The sequence below is a fragment of the Myotis nattereri genome (assembly GCF_964212035.1).
Source record: "Myotis nattereri genome assembly, chromosome: 11".
Lineage (NCBI taxonomy): Eukaryota > Metazoa > Chordata > Mammalia > Chiroptera > Vespertilionidae > Myotis > Myotis nattereri.
The window spans coordinates 28,081,357-28,103,298 of NC_138086.1; the positions used below are offsets into that span (position 1 = coordinate 28,081,357).

The 21,942-nt window shown below is 37.5% G+C and overlaps 1 protein-coding gene across 2 annotated transcripts in view; it reads right to left on the reverse strand.

Moving 5' to 3' along the window:
- DGKI (diacylglycerol kinase iota) overlaps positions 1-21,942 on the reverse strand; it is a 196,126-nt gene that overhangs the window by 135,767 nt on the left and 38,417 nt on the right. For both annotated transcript variants that reach the window (XM_081102141.1, XM_081102140.1), the window contains 4 exons: positions 14,307-14,362; positions 13,328-13,390; positions 9,112-9,185; positions 7,494-7,605 (listed from right to left, as the gene is read on the reverse strand). In XM_081102141.1, the coding sequence (XP_080958267.1) occupies positions 7,494-7,605; positions 9,112-9,185; positions 13,328-13,390; positions 14,307-14,362 (305 nt within the window). The remainder of the gene's footprint in view (positions 1-7,493; positions 7,606-9,111; positions 9,186-13,327; positions 13,391-14,306; positions 14,363-21,942) is intronic.

Consider the following 21,942-nt stretch of genomic DNA (forward strand, 5'->3'; position numbering starts at 1 on the left):
TATGTTTGGAAACATAGAAATAAATCAATTGGAAGGAAACACATCAAAAGGTTAATAGTTATGAATCGTGTGATTATGACTATATTTTTACTTTTAGTTCTTCCACATCTGTTTATATTATCAAACTAAGCAAACATTTAACTTTTTTTTTTTCTTAAAAAGCACACCGAAAGATTGTATTATCTGGCATGTGTACAACTTCAACCCTGGAACTTCTCCATGCAATTTTTCTTCCTGAATAGCCTTTTGCTTTTCTAATTCACAAATATAAAAGAGCCTCCATATTTTAATTTCAATTAACAAAAAGAAAGCTGGCTCTGCTTTCTTCAAACTTTAGAAGACTGAAATCTTTGGATTTCAACCACATAGTAAATTAGGCTCTCCCAATTTCCCAATCTGAATAAGGCTTTGAACTGTCTTGCAAAGTTTTAAATTATTTTGAAACAGACTCAACATGAAAGGACCTACATAACTCTAATGGCAGAAAATTGTGGCAGAAAAAAATATAAATTACAATGTCTGATTGTGGTCTGTATCGAATCTTAAAAGGTAATCACATTACCAAGCACCCAATGAAGAATCATCTTAATTAGTAAGAATGCACATTTAACAAGTAAAATGAACTGAAGACTTCTGCTTTGAATTTTGCAAGTACAAGATAAAGAGTCTAAAAGAAACATTTTTTTGCCATTCCAGTAATTCTATTTCAAATCTTTCTTAAAGTACCACTCTAAATATTTTTAATACACAAAAATATACACATATGCCCAAATAAGTACATTCTTCTGTTTATATAATCATCTTACACAGATGTATGAGTTTTCAAATAATTTACTTTCTCAGAAACATAATCAATATAATAGTTTCATGAAATTGAAAGACTAAATAAAAAATTATTTCATCTTGAATAAAACAAGTATAGTGTACTACCATAGGAGTCATAAGGTAACGTATAAAAATATGGAAATATATGCCAATGTTATTTAAAGAGCTCAGGATCTTCAAAATGTACCATATAAACTATGTTTAACTCAGTTTTTCCTAGGAATTTTTTTTTTAACTTGGAAGCAACCTTTAGTCACTAGAATCTAAGATTCAATCACACATACTAGCTAGTATGCATATCATATACATATGTCATATCATAAAGAAAAAAATAACTGACATAATTTAAGGATTCTGATTTCTCTTCACCAACTCCCATCTACTATTATTTCTCCCCCTTGCTTACTAATAATAGGATGGGAAAGAGGGGAATTTGATAAATCCCCCCAAAACACTGGCCCCCAACCAGGAAGGATCTCCTGAGCTCTACACATGTATTTCAAATTGTCCCTTTCTCTATCTCCGTAGATGTCTCACAGGGGCTTTACATTTAACTTACATGAAACAGAGTTCATCTTTTGACAACAATATCTTTTATATTTTCTACCTTATTTAATGTATTCACCCTTTACCTAATGGCTTATGCTAGGCATCCAGATTTATTTATATCCCTTTTTCATGCTTCACAATAAGTCACTACAAATAACTCTTGAATGTATCAATACCTTCCATCTTCATGACCACTTTCTTACTTCAGGCTTTTCCCTCTCCTCGTTTCTTTACCTGGACTTCGGTGCCAATGTTCTGATTTGCCTACCTATCCCCTGCTGTAGAAATTCTGGTCCCACTTCACACTGACATGCAGGTAACCTTTCTAAACCACAAATCTGATCCTGTCTTACACCATCTCCTTCAGCCTACCCATTAACAGTTAAAAAAAAAAAACAACAAACAAAATGGGCAGAGGACCTGAACAGACACCCCTCTCAAGAAGACATACAAATGATCAACAAATATATGGAAAGATGCTCAACTTCTCTAGCTGTTAGAGAAATGCAAATCAAAACTGCAATGAGATGCCACCTCACACCTGTCAGAATGGCTATTATCAAGACAAGTAATACGTGCTGGAGAGGTTGTGGAGAAAAAGGAGCCCTCATTCACTGCTGGTGGGAATGTAAACTGGTACAGCCACTACGGAAAACAGGATGGAGGTTCCTCAAAAAATTAAGAATAGAGTTAACATATGACCCAGCAACCCCTCTTATGGGTATCAACCCCCACTCCCCAAATTGAAAACATTTATTGACAAAGACATATGCACCTCTATGTTCATTGCAGCATTATTCAAGGTGGCCAAGACATGGAAACAATCAAAGTGTCCTTCAATAGAAGATGTGGTACATATACACAATGAAATACTACTCAGCCATAAGAAAAGATGATATACTGCCATTTGCGACAACATGATGGATCTTGATAATACCATGCTAAGATTGAAAAAGTCAAGAACCATATGATTTCACTCACTCATGGGATATAAAATTGAAAGCAACAAATGGACAAACAAACAAAAACTCATAGACACAGACAACAGTATGGTAGTCACCAGAGACAAAGGGGGTGGGTGTACTGAAGGGTAGAGGGTGTCAAGTGTATAGTGATGGAAGGAGGCTTGACTTTGCGTGGTGAGCACACAATGCAATGTATGGATGATGTATCATATATAATTTTATTAACCACTGTCACCCCAATAAATTTAATTAAAAACTACTATTTCTACCCTGTCTCCATATCTATATCTTAATTCACCATGTGTATTGTCACCCTGAACACCATTAGCAGTTCTAGCACACATACCTCCCAGGCTAGTCCCTCCATGAAATAGCCATTGGATTCTCACTCAGAGACTTCTGCCTCCTCTGGGAAATATTTGCTGACGTCCCATTTCATAGCACTGCTCTGCTCTCAGTTCTCCTTTCCATCCTCACTGATGCCATCCTCTTAGAATTTATCACATCAGACTGTGGTTGCTTGTTTACTCCTTCACCTACCCCCACAACACAGAACTGTGGGCACCCTGAGTACTGTGGGAATTTTTTTTTTGGTTCGTTTCATAACAGCTTTACCTAGAAGAGTGTCATTTATGGATTCAATAAAGTATTTGTGGGTTCAACAAATTTTCAATAAACATTCATGACTGATATTAAATGAATGAAGCAGTGAGACATTTTAAAAAATAATTACCCTGAATTTATAAAGTTCCTATTAATTAGAGACCATTAATATTGCCCATGTTTCACATACACTGAATTAATTTTTAATGGTCCAGCCTCAAAAGTTATACAGAAGCACTTCCACTGTATTCAATTTCACAAGTATTCACAAGTCCACCCAGATTCAAGGGGAGGGTACATAGACCCAGACTCTTGATAGGAGAAGTGCCCCAAATCTGAGGTCATTCTATAACCCCAGTAGCCATCAGAGGATGATAGTGATCTAACTTATTATTTTAAAATGCACAAATAAAGAAAAAGATCACTTATTCTGCTTTTCTGACACAAACTATATAAAGAAGTAACAAAATAATAGGTGAAGAAAAATTTCCCTTTATAAAAATACTAGAGGCCCAGTGCATGAATTCATGCACGGGTGGGGTCCTTCAGCCTGGCTGGCAATCAGGGCTGATTGGGGCCATCTCACCCAGTCCCAATTGGGGAGATTGGCCAGCCACAGGAGGTTGGCTGTGGGAGCGCACTGACCACCAGGAGGCAGCTCCTGCATTGAGCGTCTATCCCCTGGTGGTCAGTGTGTGTCATAGTAACCAGTCGACCTGTCGTTCGGTTGACTGGTGGTAACGGTCAATTAGGCTTTTATATATATAGATTCCAATCACTAAATGAGGAAGATAAAATTAGAATATCATTTTTTCAACTCCCAGTGAATGGTGGATCCAGATATTGATCATCAAAGACTATTTAAAAACAGAGAGATAACCAGACATTACCTTGCTATTTTGGAAAAAGAAAATACTATCTACGAAATAGTTTTGCAGTGGAGTACGAGGGATGTCTGATTCATCTAGATCCAACTATCAACTTAGAGGAAACAAGGACGAGAGAACATGTTAATTGATACCTCATGGTTATCAGCACAATTCTGAGTCCAGGAAACTTTACAGGATAGTCTGGTTTCTTCAACAACTCAATGGGGGGAAAAGAGATGGGTGGGGACTTACAGAGACTTAAGAGTCATATCAACCAATCACAATGAATGAATTTTATTTGGATTCTGATTCAAACAAATAGAGCATAAGAAAACAAAAAGCATATGTGAGACAATTGGAAATTTGAGCAGTGAGTAGATATTTACTGGTAGTCAAATGCTACTATTTTAATGGTTTTTAGAGAAGATTATGTGATTGTGTTCATAAAGGAAAGTTTTATGTTTTTAAAACACATTCAAAAATATTTACAGATAAAATTACATAATTCCTGAGATTTTCTTCAAAATAATATAAGGAAGGAGGTCATAGGTGGGGACAGAAATAATACTGTCCATGAATTGATAATTATAGAAGCTAAGTGATGGTACCTGAGGATTCAACATATTATTTCATCTTTGTTTATATTGAACTTTCCCCACAACAAATATTTTAAAAGCACACTTAATAATTCCCCAGGAACCTTGAAATAAAGTCAGAACTCCTACATAAACTCTGTAATGCACTCCATGATCTGGCCCGGGCCTGCCTCTTCAGCATCATCTATCATTCTCACTTTTCACCTACATTTACACTACATGAAGCTAATTATCACTCCCACAGAGGACTATGCTCTCTCATACTTCCAAGTGTATATAAATTTCCCTTTTTTCCAGAATGCCAAGTTCCATGCTGCTTCTCCTGGCAAAATTCATCCATTCTGTCACATTTACTCATCATCAACTACAGGTAGCCGGCTCTCTGCTGTGTGCCAGGGAAGGATACACTGGAGTGATGGATATCTAGCATTCGCCACTCCCTGCCACCGGCACTCTACCCTTCTTGGCCCTCTTCTGACCCTGTGAGACCGACCCATTTCCACTGTATCAGTGGTTCCTCTGTCCTCTAGCTTCTGGGTAAACTTCCCCCTGGAGAAGCACCAGCAGGAGGTCTGGAGAATGAGAAGAGTGAGATCACTGTATTTTCTGTCCCAGCTCCCTCCCTGCCAGGTTGGCACAGGCTGGTTGCTTCCACTTAGCAAATATGACTCTTAGGTGATCCTTGCCAAACAGTTCTCTTCCTGGTACAGGTGACTGCTTACTTGCTTTTGCACCTTCAGCTCAGGAATACAGCGCCATGCGTTGCTTCTCATAAACCTAGTGCACAATTTGTAGAGTCCCTCCATTGAACTCTCCTCTAATTACCCAATTTTAGTCTGACTTTTCGTCCCTGTTCAGATGCTAACTGAACAATTAAAAGCAAAAACAACCCAAACCCCAAAAGACTAATGAAAAAACAGACACAGATATGGACTGAAAAGCTACAGAAGATGACGAGTAAAGAATGTTTCAGAGAGTGATAGCATGTGCAATGGCCTTGTGGTGCAAAAGCAGCAAGGAATGTCCCAAAGCTACAGAGGCTACTTAGGAAGAAAACAAAGAGGGCAGTAGGGACGGCAAGAGAATCGAAGAGAAACGCAATCTTGCAGGGCCCAGAAAAGATTTAGATTTTGATCCTGAGAGCAATGGTGAAGTGTCTAATATTCTCCCTGCCCTCCCAAGCCTAGGTAAGCAATCACCTTCTCTTAGGTAATTATTCCCTGGCAGCTTTCTACCACACAGTTGGGACTAGAAAGCCCTGGCACATGGTACACATTCAAGAAATGTTCACTAAACCAGTGAATAAATGAATGAGTAAAACACACATGGCCAGGTTTGGAGCATTTTTGGTCAACTCCAAGAATCCGTCCTTGCACATGTCCATCTTGAACTTTATTCCTACTTGCTCCTGGCTGACTGAGTCTTCTCCTATAATTAACATAAAGATCTTTTGAGAGAAAGAGCTGTGCATGAGCTACAGTCCTAAAAATTAGATCAATCCCAGACCAATATTTTACACTTAACAAGCATTTCATTCTAAATATGGCAACATCACTATCTCAGGTAATGGGTATTGTTGCCAGAGTCACAATAAGTTATTCTGTTAAGTCTCAGTATTTTGAAGTGATTGGAATCCATGAGAGGAATAAAAAAGAGGACTGTTCTAGTTTGTTTAGGACAGGAAATACAAGCTGCTTGCTTTCAAGCATAAGGTATAGCACAGTGGTCAGCAAACCGCGGCTCCTGAGCCACATGCAGCTCTTTGGCCCCTTGAGTGTGGCTCTTCCACAAAATACCACGTGTGGGTGCGCACGTACAGTGCGATTGAAACTTCATGGCCCATGCGCAGAAGTCGGTTTTCGGCCTGGGCGAGTCTATTTTGAAGAAGTGGCATTAGAAGAAATGGGGGTACGTTCGCTGAGGTCGACCCCTCAGATTGAGGACGTTTTTAGCAAAGGCCAGCTTAGGAGTACCCTAATTAAGTTAATAACAATGTACCTACCTATATAGTTTAAGTTTAAAAAATTTGGCTCTCAAAAGAAATTTCAATCGTTGTACTGTTGATATTTGGCTCTGTTGACTAATGAGTTTGCTGACCATTGGTTTAGCACAAACCAAGTACTAACCAAGGGTAGCAAGTAGAAGCTTTATTTTAATTTGTTTTATAAACTAATAGTGTGGTCTGATTTACACCAGCTATAATGATAAGCATTATTTTAATTCGTTTCCTCATCATTAAATAAGTTGAACCACAAGCTAAAACCTGCTTGAAATTACACTTACTCGATATAAACGTATTTTGTGCTCAAGCAAGCAAAATGAAAATACAAGATGATCTCAATACTGTGGAAATTGAATATTAATTAATGTCACAAAAGTGATGCCATTCTATATTCAAGAATTTTGTAATAAAGGAGATACCCATCTTATACTTAAAAAGAAAAGTTGAAAATATATGCAAATGACCACTTTCTTTTACACCTAAAAATATCAAATGGCAAGGTTTCTGCATCATGCTGGGATATGTCTGTGACATAATGCTTTTTAATTAACATGAACACTTTGCATTTTTTTCTGGTAGAAAGTTAATTAGGAAAACTAACAAATATTTATTTTTGAAGCTCAAACAAATGTGAATCAATTTTCTTAGTGACATTAAGAATTAATTTGTGTTCTGGCTTTCTGCAAGCAACTTGATGTTGCATAAAGTTTATAAATTGATAAAGAAAAAATTATACCAAAGTCCTATGAAATGGAAAAACTCTAACTGTGGCTAAAATACATTGTATTTATTTATTTATTTATTTTACTTTATTTACCAGCCTTTGCCCACCTCTACCCAGCCTGGACCCCCCTTCCCTCTGGCCATCACCACACTATTGTCTGTCTATGGATTATGCCTATATGTTATTTGGTTAATCCCTTCACCTTCTTGCATCCAGTCCTTTCCACTAACAGCTGTCAGTCTGTTCTATGTATCCATGCCTCTGTTTCTATTTTGTTCATCAGTTTATTTTGTTCATTAGACTCTACATATAAGTGAGATCATATGGTATTTATCTCTCTCTAATGGTTGTACTGCTCACCAAAGAGGCCATGGTGAATCCAATAACTTCAATATAGCCATCATCATGACGCTGAGGTTCAAAATCATGGTGATCCCCTGGGTTCCCCCAGGGCATTGTGCCAGCACAATATCTGCAAGGTAAGATTAAGAGAAGAATTAAATTTATTCCATTCCTCTCATGACCATCATTAGGGATGAACTTATAGTAGTTAGAGCCAATGTTTATTCCATGGAAGAACAGTTTTCTGTTCTTGGTGCACATCTTCCAAAGGAAAAGGAAATGGACTCACCATCATCTTCAAAATATCAATCTGAAAATGAGCATGATCTTACAACAAACGCATTTCACGATGCCTAATGTTCTCCTAATTCGTTATTTATCAATACTATCACTCTACGGTCCACATATGTCTGCTTTCTATGATATGCCATGAGTTATCAATGGTTGGTTTCAGAATTTGGTCTTGGAGGAAGACAGATGCATGCCAGCCAGTAGAAAAAGGGAAGGGAACTGAAGTGAGTACGCAATCAATATTATATGCATAACTAAGAGAATAAATACCTACAAAACAATATTGTATACATAACCAAGAGAATAAGCACTCACAACACAAGAGAAAGGTTATCTGAAGAAGAAAGAAAGGGTGAAGAAGGGATGAAAAAATGTATTAGAAAGGGGAAGGGAAATAAAAAAAAATGGAAAAGGTGAGGACTAGGAATTCAGAAGGGAGAAGGGAAAGGAGCAAAATGAAAGAGAGAGATGTACACAAAAGAGGGGGAAAAAGAAAGTTAATGTTTCCTGAGATTCTAGGTTTTCTGTTTAAACAACTAAGATGAAAATACTTCTGGAATAGAATTGTAAGTAACTATATCAAGCACTGCCAAAATAATCAAGGGACTATAATGTCATTTTCTAACCACAGATTTATATACAATTCTTGTTTTAATTAAATTCAGTCTAAATAGAACTTATTTGCAGAGTTTGTGTCTGAGTTGTCTTGTTTGCAAATAACAAAGGTCACAGATCCATCCCTCCCAACATCTTGGCTTGGGAGCCTAGAATCTAATGTTATGCCACTGAGATATGTGCTTATTTTGAGAGTAGTTCATCTCAAACACCCCTTTCTCCTGACGTATATAATAACACCAAAGTGAGTTGACATCCTGGCTAGAAAATCCTACTCCAATTGATCCTATTTTGTCAAAGCAATCATCTGGCAATGATTCTGAATGAATTCCATCCTGAAATCAGGCTGGATGGTTTTCAGGAAACTGAGGACAGGAATGTGTTCAAGTCTATCATTCTTGGGGGGTGAGGGATCAGTAAATTGACAATTAAATTAAATGTTCCAATCCAGAGAGGTGCCTGGGGTTCTCAAGAATGGATAAGTATAGACCATGAATGCCATATCATACAAAAAATATTTTTTCCCCAAAGAAACAAAAAGCACTTACCACAGAGAATACTAAACAAACCAAGTAGGAGAATAAAATGATCAAACCTAGAAAATTTTAGTAAGCCACTGAGAAAACCGATTTTCATTGTTTGTTCCTGGAAATTTTCTATAATGAAAATAGATAGCCTCAAGTCAAATAGAGTTCACGTCAAACCAAGGAAACAGATGAACAGAGCTTACCTGGGTATATTTAAAAATACTATACACTGGAACTTCAGTTCCTGAATCTTTGGGGTGAGATCTGTTCCATCACACTGAAACAATCAAAGCAGAAAAAGCAAGGGTTTTTAAGTAGTCACAAGTCTAAAAAAATGACCAGAGAAAACTGGGTTGACAACAGTACATATCATAATCTTCCCGTTGCCCAATCTCTGCTTAAGTCAATGCCCTTTACCATGACTGAAAATGAATTCTGCTCAGAGCTTTACCAGACACAAGAACTACCATCATTCTTAACCTTAGATGATTATTAGATATTCAGTCTTGTAGTAGCACCATTAAAAGATCTAGAAATGCTTAAAAGACTAAGGAGAATGATGCTCAAGTTGAGGCAGTAGGGACCTTCCCCACAGTCTTCCGATTCAAACAATAGTCATGAATGTGATTTCTTTTGTTTGCTTTTTTGTGATTAAATTTTATTTTGAAAATGTTAACCACAACACTTTGAAAACTGTTTGGAAGACAAGCTTTTCACAATGTATCTATTATAAATTAGCTTTATCTCCATTTGTGATTAGCTCTTGTAAAGTTAATCTCTTACAGACTTTGGTCTTCTGAGATCACCTGCTTTACTGGAGTTTGGACTTGACCCTGGGTCTCAACGGCCTCAGGCCAGCATGGTCTCAAACTTTTTTGTGTGGTTTCCCTCATCTTTAGGGCTTTCCTCAAGACTATCCTCTGACTTTCGAAGAAAAATCTTTCATTCCCCTTTCTCATTTACCCCGGGTGACAAAAGTCAAAAGATGAAAACTAGTCACGGCTATAGACTTCCCAATGTCAAAGGTATAAAGCCTGCTTTTATATTTGCTCTCTTTACACCCTCATCACAAAATTTCCCTATCATTTTCTCCAGTGAGGAGAGCAGTAAAACATGACAAACTTTGGGCAAACTTTTAAAGATTTCTTTAGGAGGAGTTGCTAGCGGTCAAGGGTGTCTCTTTCTTCCCAGCTGACCTTAATACAGCTTAATTTTCCTGAGCATTTACAAAAGCTGTTTCCAGGAAATCTCACAGTTCTAAATAAAGTATTTAAAATGCTAGTTAGATAGGAATCATATTCTAGACATTGATTGAAGGTGTTTTTACAATATTCTCCGATACTAAGCAAACATGAAGTCTCCCAATTTATTTAAGGGCTTGAAATGAGTTGATAGATGACTACACCAATGAAAAAAAAAAAGTAGGCATCTTAGACTATCAACATTGAGTGTTGTAAGCAGCTAAAAGTAAAAAAAAAACAACAATAGAATGTGATACATTAATAGCATGCAAAGTAGTATTGTTGCATTCAGAAAAAAAATGCCTGTAACTAATGTTATTGTATTTAAAATAAGTTATATGACGATTGGGCACCTTATGATGTATCATGCTTTACACAGCTTCCTTACATTTTATTGCATTTAAATTTACAACTCCTTAGAATAGCAGTTTTCAACTTTTCCTTTACTTCACATACAAAGGAAAATACTTACCTGTAAAATATGCCCTTGTGTACAAGCTTACATATTGATGCCAACACAATAAGAAGAAAACAGAAGTAGGGCAAATGAAGCCATATGCAGGTTTGTGTTACTGTCCTCTGCGTTTCTGGTATAGTATTTATACACACATTTTACATTTATGTAAGAGATCATTATCTATTGCCTCAGAAACACTGACTTTACCCTTGGCACAGATAAGATGCTCTGTTGTGATATGTACATCTAATTGTGCTAGCTTACTTTCCATTCTTTCTATCTCACGCTCAAGACAGCATACAGTGACCTCATTGGAGAAATATCCTCTGCGTCACAGCATGACTATCAATAACTTTAAAGACATGTGTTGCTATGCCTGTTTTAAATGAAGAAAGTAAACTTTCCTGGAAGGTTCGATGATTTCCCCCACAGTCATATACCTCACACAAAGACACCTAGGACTGAATCCCAAATGTCCAGACTTAGTTTCTGTATTTTTCTCCTCATAAAAAAGGATATGATTACCCTGGCCGGTGTGAAAAGGGTTAGAGCATTGGCTCATGCACCAAAGGATTGCAAGTTTTATTCCTCATCAAGGGCATGTATCTGGGTTGCGGGTTCACTCCTCACCCTGGGTCAGGGAGCATGCAGGAGGCAATCAATCAATTTGTCTCAGATGTTTCTTTCTCTCTCTCTCTCTCTCTCTCTCTCTCTCTCTCTCTCTCTCTCTCTCTCTCTCCTCTCTCTCCTCCCCCCCCTCCCTGCCTTCCACACTCCCTGTAAAACAAGCATGTCAAACTCAAAGGCTAACACGGGCCAAATAAACAAGGCCGCATGTTTGGAAAAACAATGGAAAAAATATCCTCAGGTGAGGATTAAAAAAAAAAAAGGAAAAAATATCCTCAGGTGATGATTTAAAAAAAAAGATATGATCACATAAACCAATTCACCTGAAATATTACATGTACCAGCTGATATCAAATCTTTCTTATTTGGCTGCCATGTTGACTTTTCTGCAAGCTTCTTTTAATCCCTGCTAGATAGCCATTCATGGATCAGACATTTATCATCAAGAGGACTGGCAGGCATGGGAGCAAAAGTCTCCAGTGGTTAGGATGTATACCGAGTTTAATTTCAATGCAGCTCACATGAACAGTGGATGTCATTCAAGATGGCCACTGCCCACCGCTCATTGGCTCTCTAGGGAAGATGCTGTTGATGTTCCTCTAAATGTGAGAAATAATGGAAAGAACAGCTAAGTTCATTTGGGGCTGGCATGTAGGCAGCTGAAGAAATTGGGGAAGCTTGAAGTAAGGATCAAAATAAAGAAGACCCTAAGAGTTCGATGGACCATGTGTCTTTCTTGTGTCTACCTTTAAGAAGACAATGTTTTCATTTCCAAGAGTTTCTAACTACTAAAACATACCTGCTTTTCATTTTTACTGCATGAGAACTGAGACGTGATGCCAAGGGTTCTAGCACTAGTGGTAAAGGCCTCTGTCTCTGGTCTCAACTGATTTCAGGGATTCATGTCTCATATGTTTTACTGGGAATTACAAAATTAACAAATTTGCATCCTCTTATGCTCCTGTGTGTTCCTCTATATACCCATTAGCTTAAGCGCATATGTCTTTATCTATTTTCATGGATATCTTTCATTCTGCCCGCTCTTGTCTCATATTCTATTCTTAATCTTACCAGGATATATTCAAGCATTGTTAGATTCCCATTCCTTCTTTCCCATTTATATATGTTTCTGTTTTGTTTGGCCTTCACTTACACAATTATGTGCAGCACATTCATTCCTTCTTTTAATGTGATTACCATGAGAAAACATTTTCTGTATTTCTTAATAACTAAGTATATGCTGTTTTAAAACATATCTCTTAGAGAAAAGAGAACTTCTCCTTACTCTCGTCTCCAAGCAGTGTGTGTCAAAACCTGGGATAGTGACTCAGGAAGAAATAGCACCAAGAAAAGAATCCATTCAGAGATGAAAAATTATGACCAGGGTCCTACCTGGGTGGCTCAGCTGGTTGGAATATTACCCCACACACCAAAAGGTTGCAGGTTCAATTCCTGGTCAGGACACATACCTAGGTTGCAAGTTTGATCCTTAGGGTTGGGACACATATGGGAGGCAATGAATCAATCTCTCTCTCTCTCTCTCTCTCTCTCTCTCTCTCTCTCTCAAACAATAAAACCATTTCCTCAGGTGAGGATTAAAAAGAGAACTATGGCCAGGTTAGAGAGTGAGCAAAGCACTTTTCTAAAATGCAAAGTTCTCGGACAATCCTGGAATAAAGACATTTGTTTGTTGAGCATCCCTTACTACTTGGAGACCCAGCTCAGCATCATTTCTTTACTGAAGATTTCTCTTGACCCCACCATGGTTAGCCTTCATGTCTCCCTCTGTACCACCACCCTATCACATCCACAGTTGAATGACAACATTTATTATATTGTTCTCCATGACTGAACTGTGTGTTTATTCAGGAGTGAGACCAATCATCTTACTTATTTTCATCCCCAGCAATAAAGACAGTGCCCGGCACATAGTTAAAGGCTCATAAACATTGGCTGAATGAGTGACACTAAATGATCTCTGTGGTTCTGTGCAGAGCATTGATTAATCTAAGTATAAGCTGGTATTTGGGGTTCATTTTTTGTGGCATACATATTCATATTCAAATGAGATGAGTCAACACATTCAGTACTTACAACAACTTTAACGTGTTTGGATAGATCTCTAGAGCTTCTCTGTAGGAAATCAGAAAATGCTGCCTATACCACAAGGAAATAAAGAAAAAAAAGCTTAATTACACGGCTATGCCAAATCCCTGCTTCTGTATTATATAGTTTCTAATGATGCTAAATAAGCCAAAATATAATTTGATGAATCCAAAATAAAACAGTGCAGTGGCTGTCAAGTTGAAATCTTTTTGTTTTCAAACTATAACTTATAAGAAAATGTAAGATCACAGTAGGAGAGTGAAAAATTAGATAATTCCGACAGTCAGTTTAAAAACTTATTTTGACCCCTGACTTTGACTTCTCCATTGACATCCCTGAGAATGTCTTGCTTCCTCACTCTGATATTTCCATTCCCTCTACCCAGTGGTATAAATTTAAACCACACTTATTTCTAATATCAATATTTTGGAGGTATTGTTTTTTCTTTTCCAGCCATTCACCCCCAGGTATGTCCTTCCACAGGAGGAGAAAGAAAAAGACGCTGCCCCTTTAATCTCATATACACTTCCATAAAATACTTCCGTGCTCTGCCAATTTCTCAACCAAACAGTGATACATACGGACCGCCGTGAACACTGCATTCTTACCCAAGACTTCCCCTACACGTTTCAGTCTACCTGATTTCCCATTCTCTGGGTTGGCTCTGGTGCTTGTTTCTCACATCACTCGTTGGATATCATCCCCTCAGAACAACATGGAGTCTCAGAGCTTTTCAGTTCAAAGATGATGGGCACCAGCTCTCTCTTTGCCAACTAACCTAAGACAGACATCCTTCCTTTTCTTCTTAAACCAACGTATTAAACATGAATCATACATAGCCCTACATGTAAACATCTGAAATGTACTAGTATATGCCGTCATTTTAGTACAGTTAGCATTTCTATGACCAATAGTGAATTAGCGTTAAATGCTATGTAATAATTCATAAAATAAAATATATACTTACCCCTGCATAGAACATTTTATTTCGAAAACGACTGTTGAATTTCTCTGGATTTGCCTCTGTGAAAGGAAAGGGGTGGTTTTGTTCTGGAGACCTTACTGAAGGTAGTGACTTAGACTGGCCCCCCTACTTCCTCCCCTCACAGATCCAATAGACCCACCAGCTTCATTATCATCTTCCCCTTAGTTACAGGCAGAGGTCATCATTGTCCAGTGAAACAAAATGTAGCCACAGATTGGCAGCATCAGCATCAACCGGGAGATTGTTAAAAAATGCAAATTATTGGGATCTACACCATACCTGCGGAATTAGAATGTCCGGGGTGTGGGGTTTAGGACTCTGATACAGCAAGCTCTCAGGTGATTCCCATGCACAGTGAAGGCGGAAACACTCTGGGCTCTATTCAGAATAGAGCATGGGCAGGGATACAGGAATGGGGTGTTAGGAGGAGCGAGGAGGAGAGGGAGGGGGATTATTTGTTTTGACCTCCATAGGTCATGGCTTCCATAAACTATGGATTCCGCTTCCAAATGTAATTAAATATGGGCAATTCAGATAAAAAATAATGGAGAATTTGCTTTCAGATTTTGGAAAAACTACCATCTGCACTCTTATTTGCGACAGGCCTTGAAAAATAACTTGAATTAGTGGAGACACACACACACACACACACACACACACACATTACTGGCTGAATGGACACAGGCCATATGACAGCAGAGGTTCTGGCTGAAAAATGGTTTAATTTTGAGTTTGCTCCTATATGTTACATATGTTGAGGGAAGAAAAAGATTAAACAAGAATCTGTGTCTGTAGATGAATGGATTAGAAAACTGTGGTACATCTACACGATGGAATACTATGCTGCTCTAAAAAGGAAGGAACTCTTACCATTTGCAACGTCATGGATGGAACTGGAGAGCATTATGCTAAGTGAAATAAGCCAGTCAATGAAGAAAAAATACCACATGATCTCACTCATTCATGGATAATAGAGACCATTATAAACTTTTGAACAATAATAGATACAGAGGCAGAGCTGCCTCAAACAGATTGTCAAACTGCAGCGGGAAGGCCGGGGAGGGTTGGGTGGCAGGAGGTAGGGGGGTAAGAGATCAACTAAAGGACTTGTATGCATGCGTATAAGCATAACCAATGGACATAAGACACTGGGGGATAGGGGAGGCCGGGGGACTGTCTAGGGCGGGGGGATAAAATGGACACATATGTAATACCCTTTGTAATACTTTAAGCAATAAAAAATAAAAAAAAAACAACAACAACAAAAAATAAATAAATAAATAAAACACTAAAAAAAAAAAAAAAGAATCTGTGTCAGAGAATTTTCATATGAATTCAAGGAATTTATAAAATATCTAAATGGGATATTATTTTCTTGCATTCCTCACTGCTGATCTTTTGCTGTCTGCTATTTTACTCAGCATGCTCATTAATCCCTTCTCAGGGTTAGATCTCCTCCAAGTCATTTCTCATTAGACTGGCTGGCTAGCTGAAACTCCAAGTCCTAACCCTATTTTTGAATGGCAAATCCCAAAAGTTGTTGTCTAGATGAAGAAAAGTAGCAGAGTTCACTCAGTAAGACTGGGTTGAATAAAAGCTACAAAATCTCAGGAAATAATTCTGGACAATTAATTATTAGATTATTTTTATGATGTGACAAATATTAGCATACGACATAGAAACTGAGTTGAGGTTTGCAAACATCAAAAATGTGGTATTTTTATAGATTGGTGTTTGATAGTTATATTCATCTATTTACAATTCCTGTATTTCAAACCTCTCCTTAACCATTCACTCTCTTCGACCAAATTAAGTACTATAGCCCTAGAAACAAAATAATAGAAAAGGTAAAAGGTTAACTTATGGTATAGTAAACCAAAATAAGGTAAAAACGATGCTAAGTGCTCTACCTCCTCGATCCCCATTGCTGGCCACAGAGTTGACTATTTCTATGGCCTGGACCTTCTTCAGGATGAAATTGACTGCTGAATGGCATCTTGTTTTTAACCTTATTGACCCAGATTTGGCTGGGTACCATTTTCAGTTGCATTAACTCTTGCAAAATGAGAATTTTCATTGCCATGCAATTTATTGTAGGTACATAGGCCCTAATTTTAAACAAAATCAGATCCAGCTATTGAGCAAGTTATAATGAGAAATGGAAAATGACACCCACAGTCCTGGCAATGAAGTTTTTCAGGGAAATGATGTCCAACGCTATTAAATGAATCATATACCAACTATTAACATTTACTTTTTTACTAATGTATGGTTTGGAAAATAGCCACATCTTCATGAGGTTTTCCTATGAGTCTTAAAGAACTGAAAACGCTTTTTTCCTTTTAAAAAAAGTGTGTTTTTTCTCGAGAGAGATTGAAAATGTTCTATAACAGCGGTCGCCAACCTTTCAGACCTCACAGACTACCAGTGGCCCGCGGATCACCAGTTGGCGACCGCTGTTCTATAAGACCCAAAAAGACTAGAATTAAGAAGTAAACCGAGTTTTTGGTGATTTTACTCACACAGTTGGTTAAAACAGTCACCACAGAACTAATTTAACTGGATAAAAGCTGATTATATATATATAAGTAATTATAAAAACTAGAGGCCTAACAGGACAATAGCATTTAGAGAGGTGTCAGAACGATACATAAAGGACACATATAGTATGATTCCATTGGTATGAAATGTCCAGAAGAGGCAAATTTATAGACACAAAAAGCAGATTAACGGTTGCCAGTGGGTAGAGGAAGGGAGAAATGGAGAGGTGCTGCTCAGTGGGGACAGGGTTTCTTTTTGGGGTGATGAAAATGATCTGGAATTATATAATAGTGATGGTTACACAACATTGTGATTATACTAAAATCCCTGAACTATATACTATAAATTGGTTATAATGGTGAATTTTATGTTCTGTGAATTTTTACTTCAATAAAAAATATTAATCTGAATACAAAAAATAAAGATATAAAATAAACAGGTAGGAGAGTTGGCCTTGGGGGTAGGAAATGTGTGAGGTATATTCTATTATTCTCTCTGCTCCATCCCATACATTATATTGACTCCCAGGCTGAGCCTGCTTTAGCAATTGGACTCTCTTCCCACTTTTATATCTACCCTATTCCAAACACAAATCAGACTGAGAAGCAAGGTTGGCTGCAGCTAAGGGAGATGTTTGCTAGTGCAAGAGCTGTGCCACTCCCTACAGAAGTCGGGCCAGACAAGAGCCTACAAACAACAGTACTCCACAATTCTGGCTATTAAAGGGAAGGGGTGGAGTGGCTGAATATGTGCCTGTGTATGCATAGAACTGATATGACTTTGAGGAGGACCAACGAATGTGGGCCCCACTATTTCAAGGAAAGGGGGCATACAGAATTGGGAAAGAGCCAGCAAGAAAGTTTAAGAGCTCTTGCTCCGTAAGTTGTGTCTGTTAATTGGTATGAAGTCAACCATGAAAGGCCACTCTCAAGAAAGGCAATGATCCTCAAAAACCCCAATAGTGGAAGTACCCATGGTTTATGGCTGCAGTTCTTAAATTTCATCCTCCTCTTCCACAAGAGGGTGTGAGATAGTGAGATCCAAACACACCGTGTATTTCTATGCCATTAACCTATTTACAATCTAATTGGATACCAAAATTAATTGTATTAGTTTCCTGCACATTTGATAGCTTAAAATATTCACTGATTTTCTTACAACTCTCTAGGTTCTCTCCTGGGTCCTCTGCTTAGGCTCTTACGAGGCCAAAATCAAGGTGTCAGCCTACAGAGCTCTTATTGAGCAGCTCTGGGAAGGATTCGCTTCCAAGCTCATTCAGGTTATGGGCAAAATCTATTTCCTTGCAGCTGCAGTAATAAAATTCTTTTTCCTCGCTGGCTGTTGGCTAGGGTACATTCTCAACTTCCAGAGGCCTCTTGCATTCCTTGGCTTATGACAACCCCTCCGTTGTCAAAGGCAGCAAGGGCACATCAAATCCCTCTCACACTCTGAATCTGACTTCTTCTCCCACATCACTCTGACTTCCCATTCCACCTTCCACCTTTGCATTTAAAGGCTCCTGTTATTGCATTGGTCCCATTCAGATAATCCAGAACTATCTTCCTATCTTAAGGTCAGCTAATTATTAACCTTCATAATATCTACAAAATCTTTTTGCCAAATAAAATAAAACCACCAACAAGCAGGAACCAAATGGCAAAAGTCATGGCAGTCAAAATACCTACCATCATGCACCCGATAGCCCCCATGATCCACATCCTTCATGTATGAAAAATACATTCACTCCCTTCAAGGTCTCCAAAGGTTTCATCCCATTATATTATCAACTCAAAATCCAAAAATCTCATCTAAATCTCATTAGCTCCAACTTCCCAAATCCCATCATCTAAATCATCAAAATGGCTTGGCTCTGGATGTAATTCATTTATAATGATGATGAGGCTCTGGGTACACTCCATTCCATTGATTTAATATATTAATTTCATCCTATGCACAACACAATGATATGCGTGCCATCAGAATGGGATCCTAAACCCTATTTCTGCCTGTAATTGGTCCTGCATATTAGGGAAATGTTCATAAACATAAGTCCAACATTATGTTTATAAAAAAAATCAATAAGCAATTTGAATCCTTTATAACTCATACATCTTTTATACTCTCTTCATCAAATACTTATCCAATTTTAAGACTTCAGTTAGAGATACATAAATGACTCCAAAATTTATGCCTACAATAACATTGGCATCTTCAATTTAAATTGTGTATTTTTTTAATCTTTTTTTTTCAACATTATTTCCCATTCAGGGCATTTATTTTTTTAACAACATTATCTTCATTTTTCTAACACCATCACAAAAATCTTTCATTATGTAATAACTGGTCATGTAACCTATCTCTATCACAAGCTCATTATCCCTCTGTACTTTTTCTTTCCTGTCTGAAATGCCCTCACCTATTTATTTCTTGTCAACATCACACTCCTCCTTTCTCTTCCTTTATCTACCCTCCCTGGAAATTTTCCTCAGGCACCTTTCCCCTGACAACAGTCCCACTGAACTCCAATGTTATTTACTGCCTGTACAACTAATCGTGCCCTTACTATATATGCCTTTCTAGTGTTATCTTTTGTATGTGGGCCTATCCCTCCAATTAAAATCCCATTCCTGTAACACTTATTGAGATAGTCACTGGACTAGGCACAGGGACCACTATGCTGTACACCTGAAACTAATAAAAAATACTATTGAATGTAAACTGTAATTGAAAAACAGAAAACATGGGTTAAATTATTTGATTAGAATACTGATTTATTTGTTATAGGGAATACATGCATACCTCTAATAAATTCATAACTATGTGTTCTGATGGAAACGTACTATAATTCAGATAAATTAAGCAAAAGATGATTTAAGAGTTTATTACATTTAAAAATAAACTATATTCTTTCATAGCTGAAGAAGGAAGGGAGGGAGGGAGGGAGGGAGGGAGGGAGGGAGGGAGGGAGGGAGAAAGGAAGGAAGGAAGGAAGGAAGGAAGGAAGGAAGGAAGGAAGGAAGGAAGGAAGGAAAAGAAAGAAGACATTGTCTTATACCCCCATGGAATTTAGAGTGGAAGAGACAGGTCTGAAAATGAAAACTAAAATGTCATTTTGTATGTGCTATAAAAATATGTCTGTATGAGATGAAGTGGCCATTACACATAAAGGAAATGATCAGAAAAGTGTTCCAGGGGCAGGTATACTTGAATCTTGAATGATGAGTAGGTACCAGGCAGAGGTTCAGGATGGAAAAGAAGGGTACATACAGAGAATCTCGCACAGTGTGAGTTTCTCAAGGGCAAACTATACTTGAGCCTTCAAGTCTAGACAAAAGCTGGAAAGTGAGTCCTTTGCAGTGACCGTAACAATGAAATTCAGCAAGCCATTGCAAACAAGACATTTTTAAAAGAAGTCTGCCAGTTCTCTCCATGAATCATGAAACATGCATAATCCTTTGAAACGTGCAGATCTTCATGTCTCTATTTATTCAATGGAAACAGTAACTCCTAAATCAAATTTAAATACTGCCTCCTCTGGAGTCATAATTGTATGTCCTTGACCTTGTAGCATAAGGCTTGACTCCTCTGAATAATAATTTCAATGAAGCAGAAAAATTTAAGCATCCAATCTCAGACTGAACGTTTGGTGTTGTTTAATATCTTTCATGTCCAAAGGAAATGACAATCTAGTTCATACAGCTGGCAGGGTGAGACCTGACTTTGCCACCTGATACCCGTAATCATTGTTAACATCCTTATACATTATACATGGAAATATTTTCCATGTATGTCCTCAAGCACTGTCATAATACAATAATGATCGAAGTAATGGACAAGACTCCCACTGAAAATTTGATGACCAATCCTACTATATCTCCAAATTCTATTCAAATGATTAAACTTTCCCAGGCAGCAACAATTCAACCATGCACAGTGGTTGAGAAGAATAAGAAAGCATCTGTTTTCCAATCAAATGAAGCAAACCACCTTCCTGATCCAGCGGTTCTCAACCTGTGGGTTGCGACCCCTTTGGCGGTCAAACGACCCTTTCATAGGAGTCGCCTAAGACCATCCTGAATATCAGATATTTACATTACGATTCATAACAGTAGCAACATTACAGTTATGAAGTAGCAACGAAAATAATTTTATGGTTGGGTCACAACATGAGGAACTGTATTTAAAGGTTGAGAACCACTGTTCTGATCAAATTATTCAAATATTTCCACTCTTTATGTAAAGTAAATCAAAGTGTTAAGACTATATTAACTCCTTGTTTGATTTTCTACTGATAATTCTAAATGCATTTATTTATACAATAATTCCACCAATAAACTTTCTCAAAATAAATGTCACTTTATTTGTCCCTTCTAAAAGAAATATAATATAGGTAGCAATGCTAAAATCTGCATCTGTCCCATATCGATTTGAAGGGCTATTTTACATCTATGCCAAAAAATTGTTTGCATTTACATTTTTTAAAAATCCTAACACAGTGAGATTTGTATCTATTTTCTATTTCATGTAGGCTGGTTGGCATGACTCCCAACTTAAAGTACTATATTATTTTTTACTGACACCTAATAGGTTATTCTATCCAAGCTCATTTTTACAATGGCTCTCATGAGGTTTGCAGTCACATTCCAAGTATTTTATACAAACAAGTTTTATCATGAAGTCTCAAACTGTGAGTGGTTGTGTTTGAGAACAGTTTGAAGTCTCAACTATGAGTTTTGTTTGGCTTGAGAACAGCCACTCATTACCAAGAAAAGTAAGTGAATTCGCCCTTATTGAAAATGTGGCCTCGCTCTCCTTTTTCTTCTGCAGCCAACCTTGAGATGTCTTGACTATCCTGGAAAGTATATGGCGAAAATCCAAACCAACAAAAGAAGAATATTAGTGTGACTAATTATACTTTTTATAGTAAATAATGATTTTATTTAATGCAAAAAATGAATAGATTAACAGATACTAAGGAGCTCACATCCCTGGTCTAAGCATATCAACCAAATCCGGTTGCAATATTTTGTGGACATTTATTTTGTACCAGCTATGTATCATCTTCATGAATATTGTA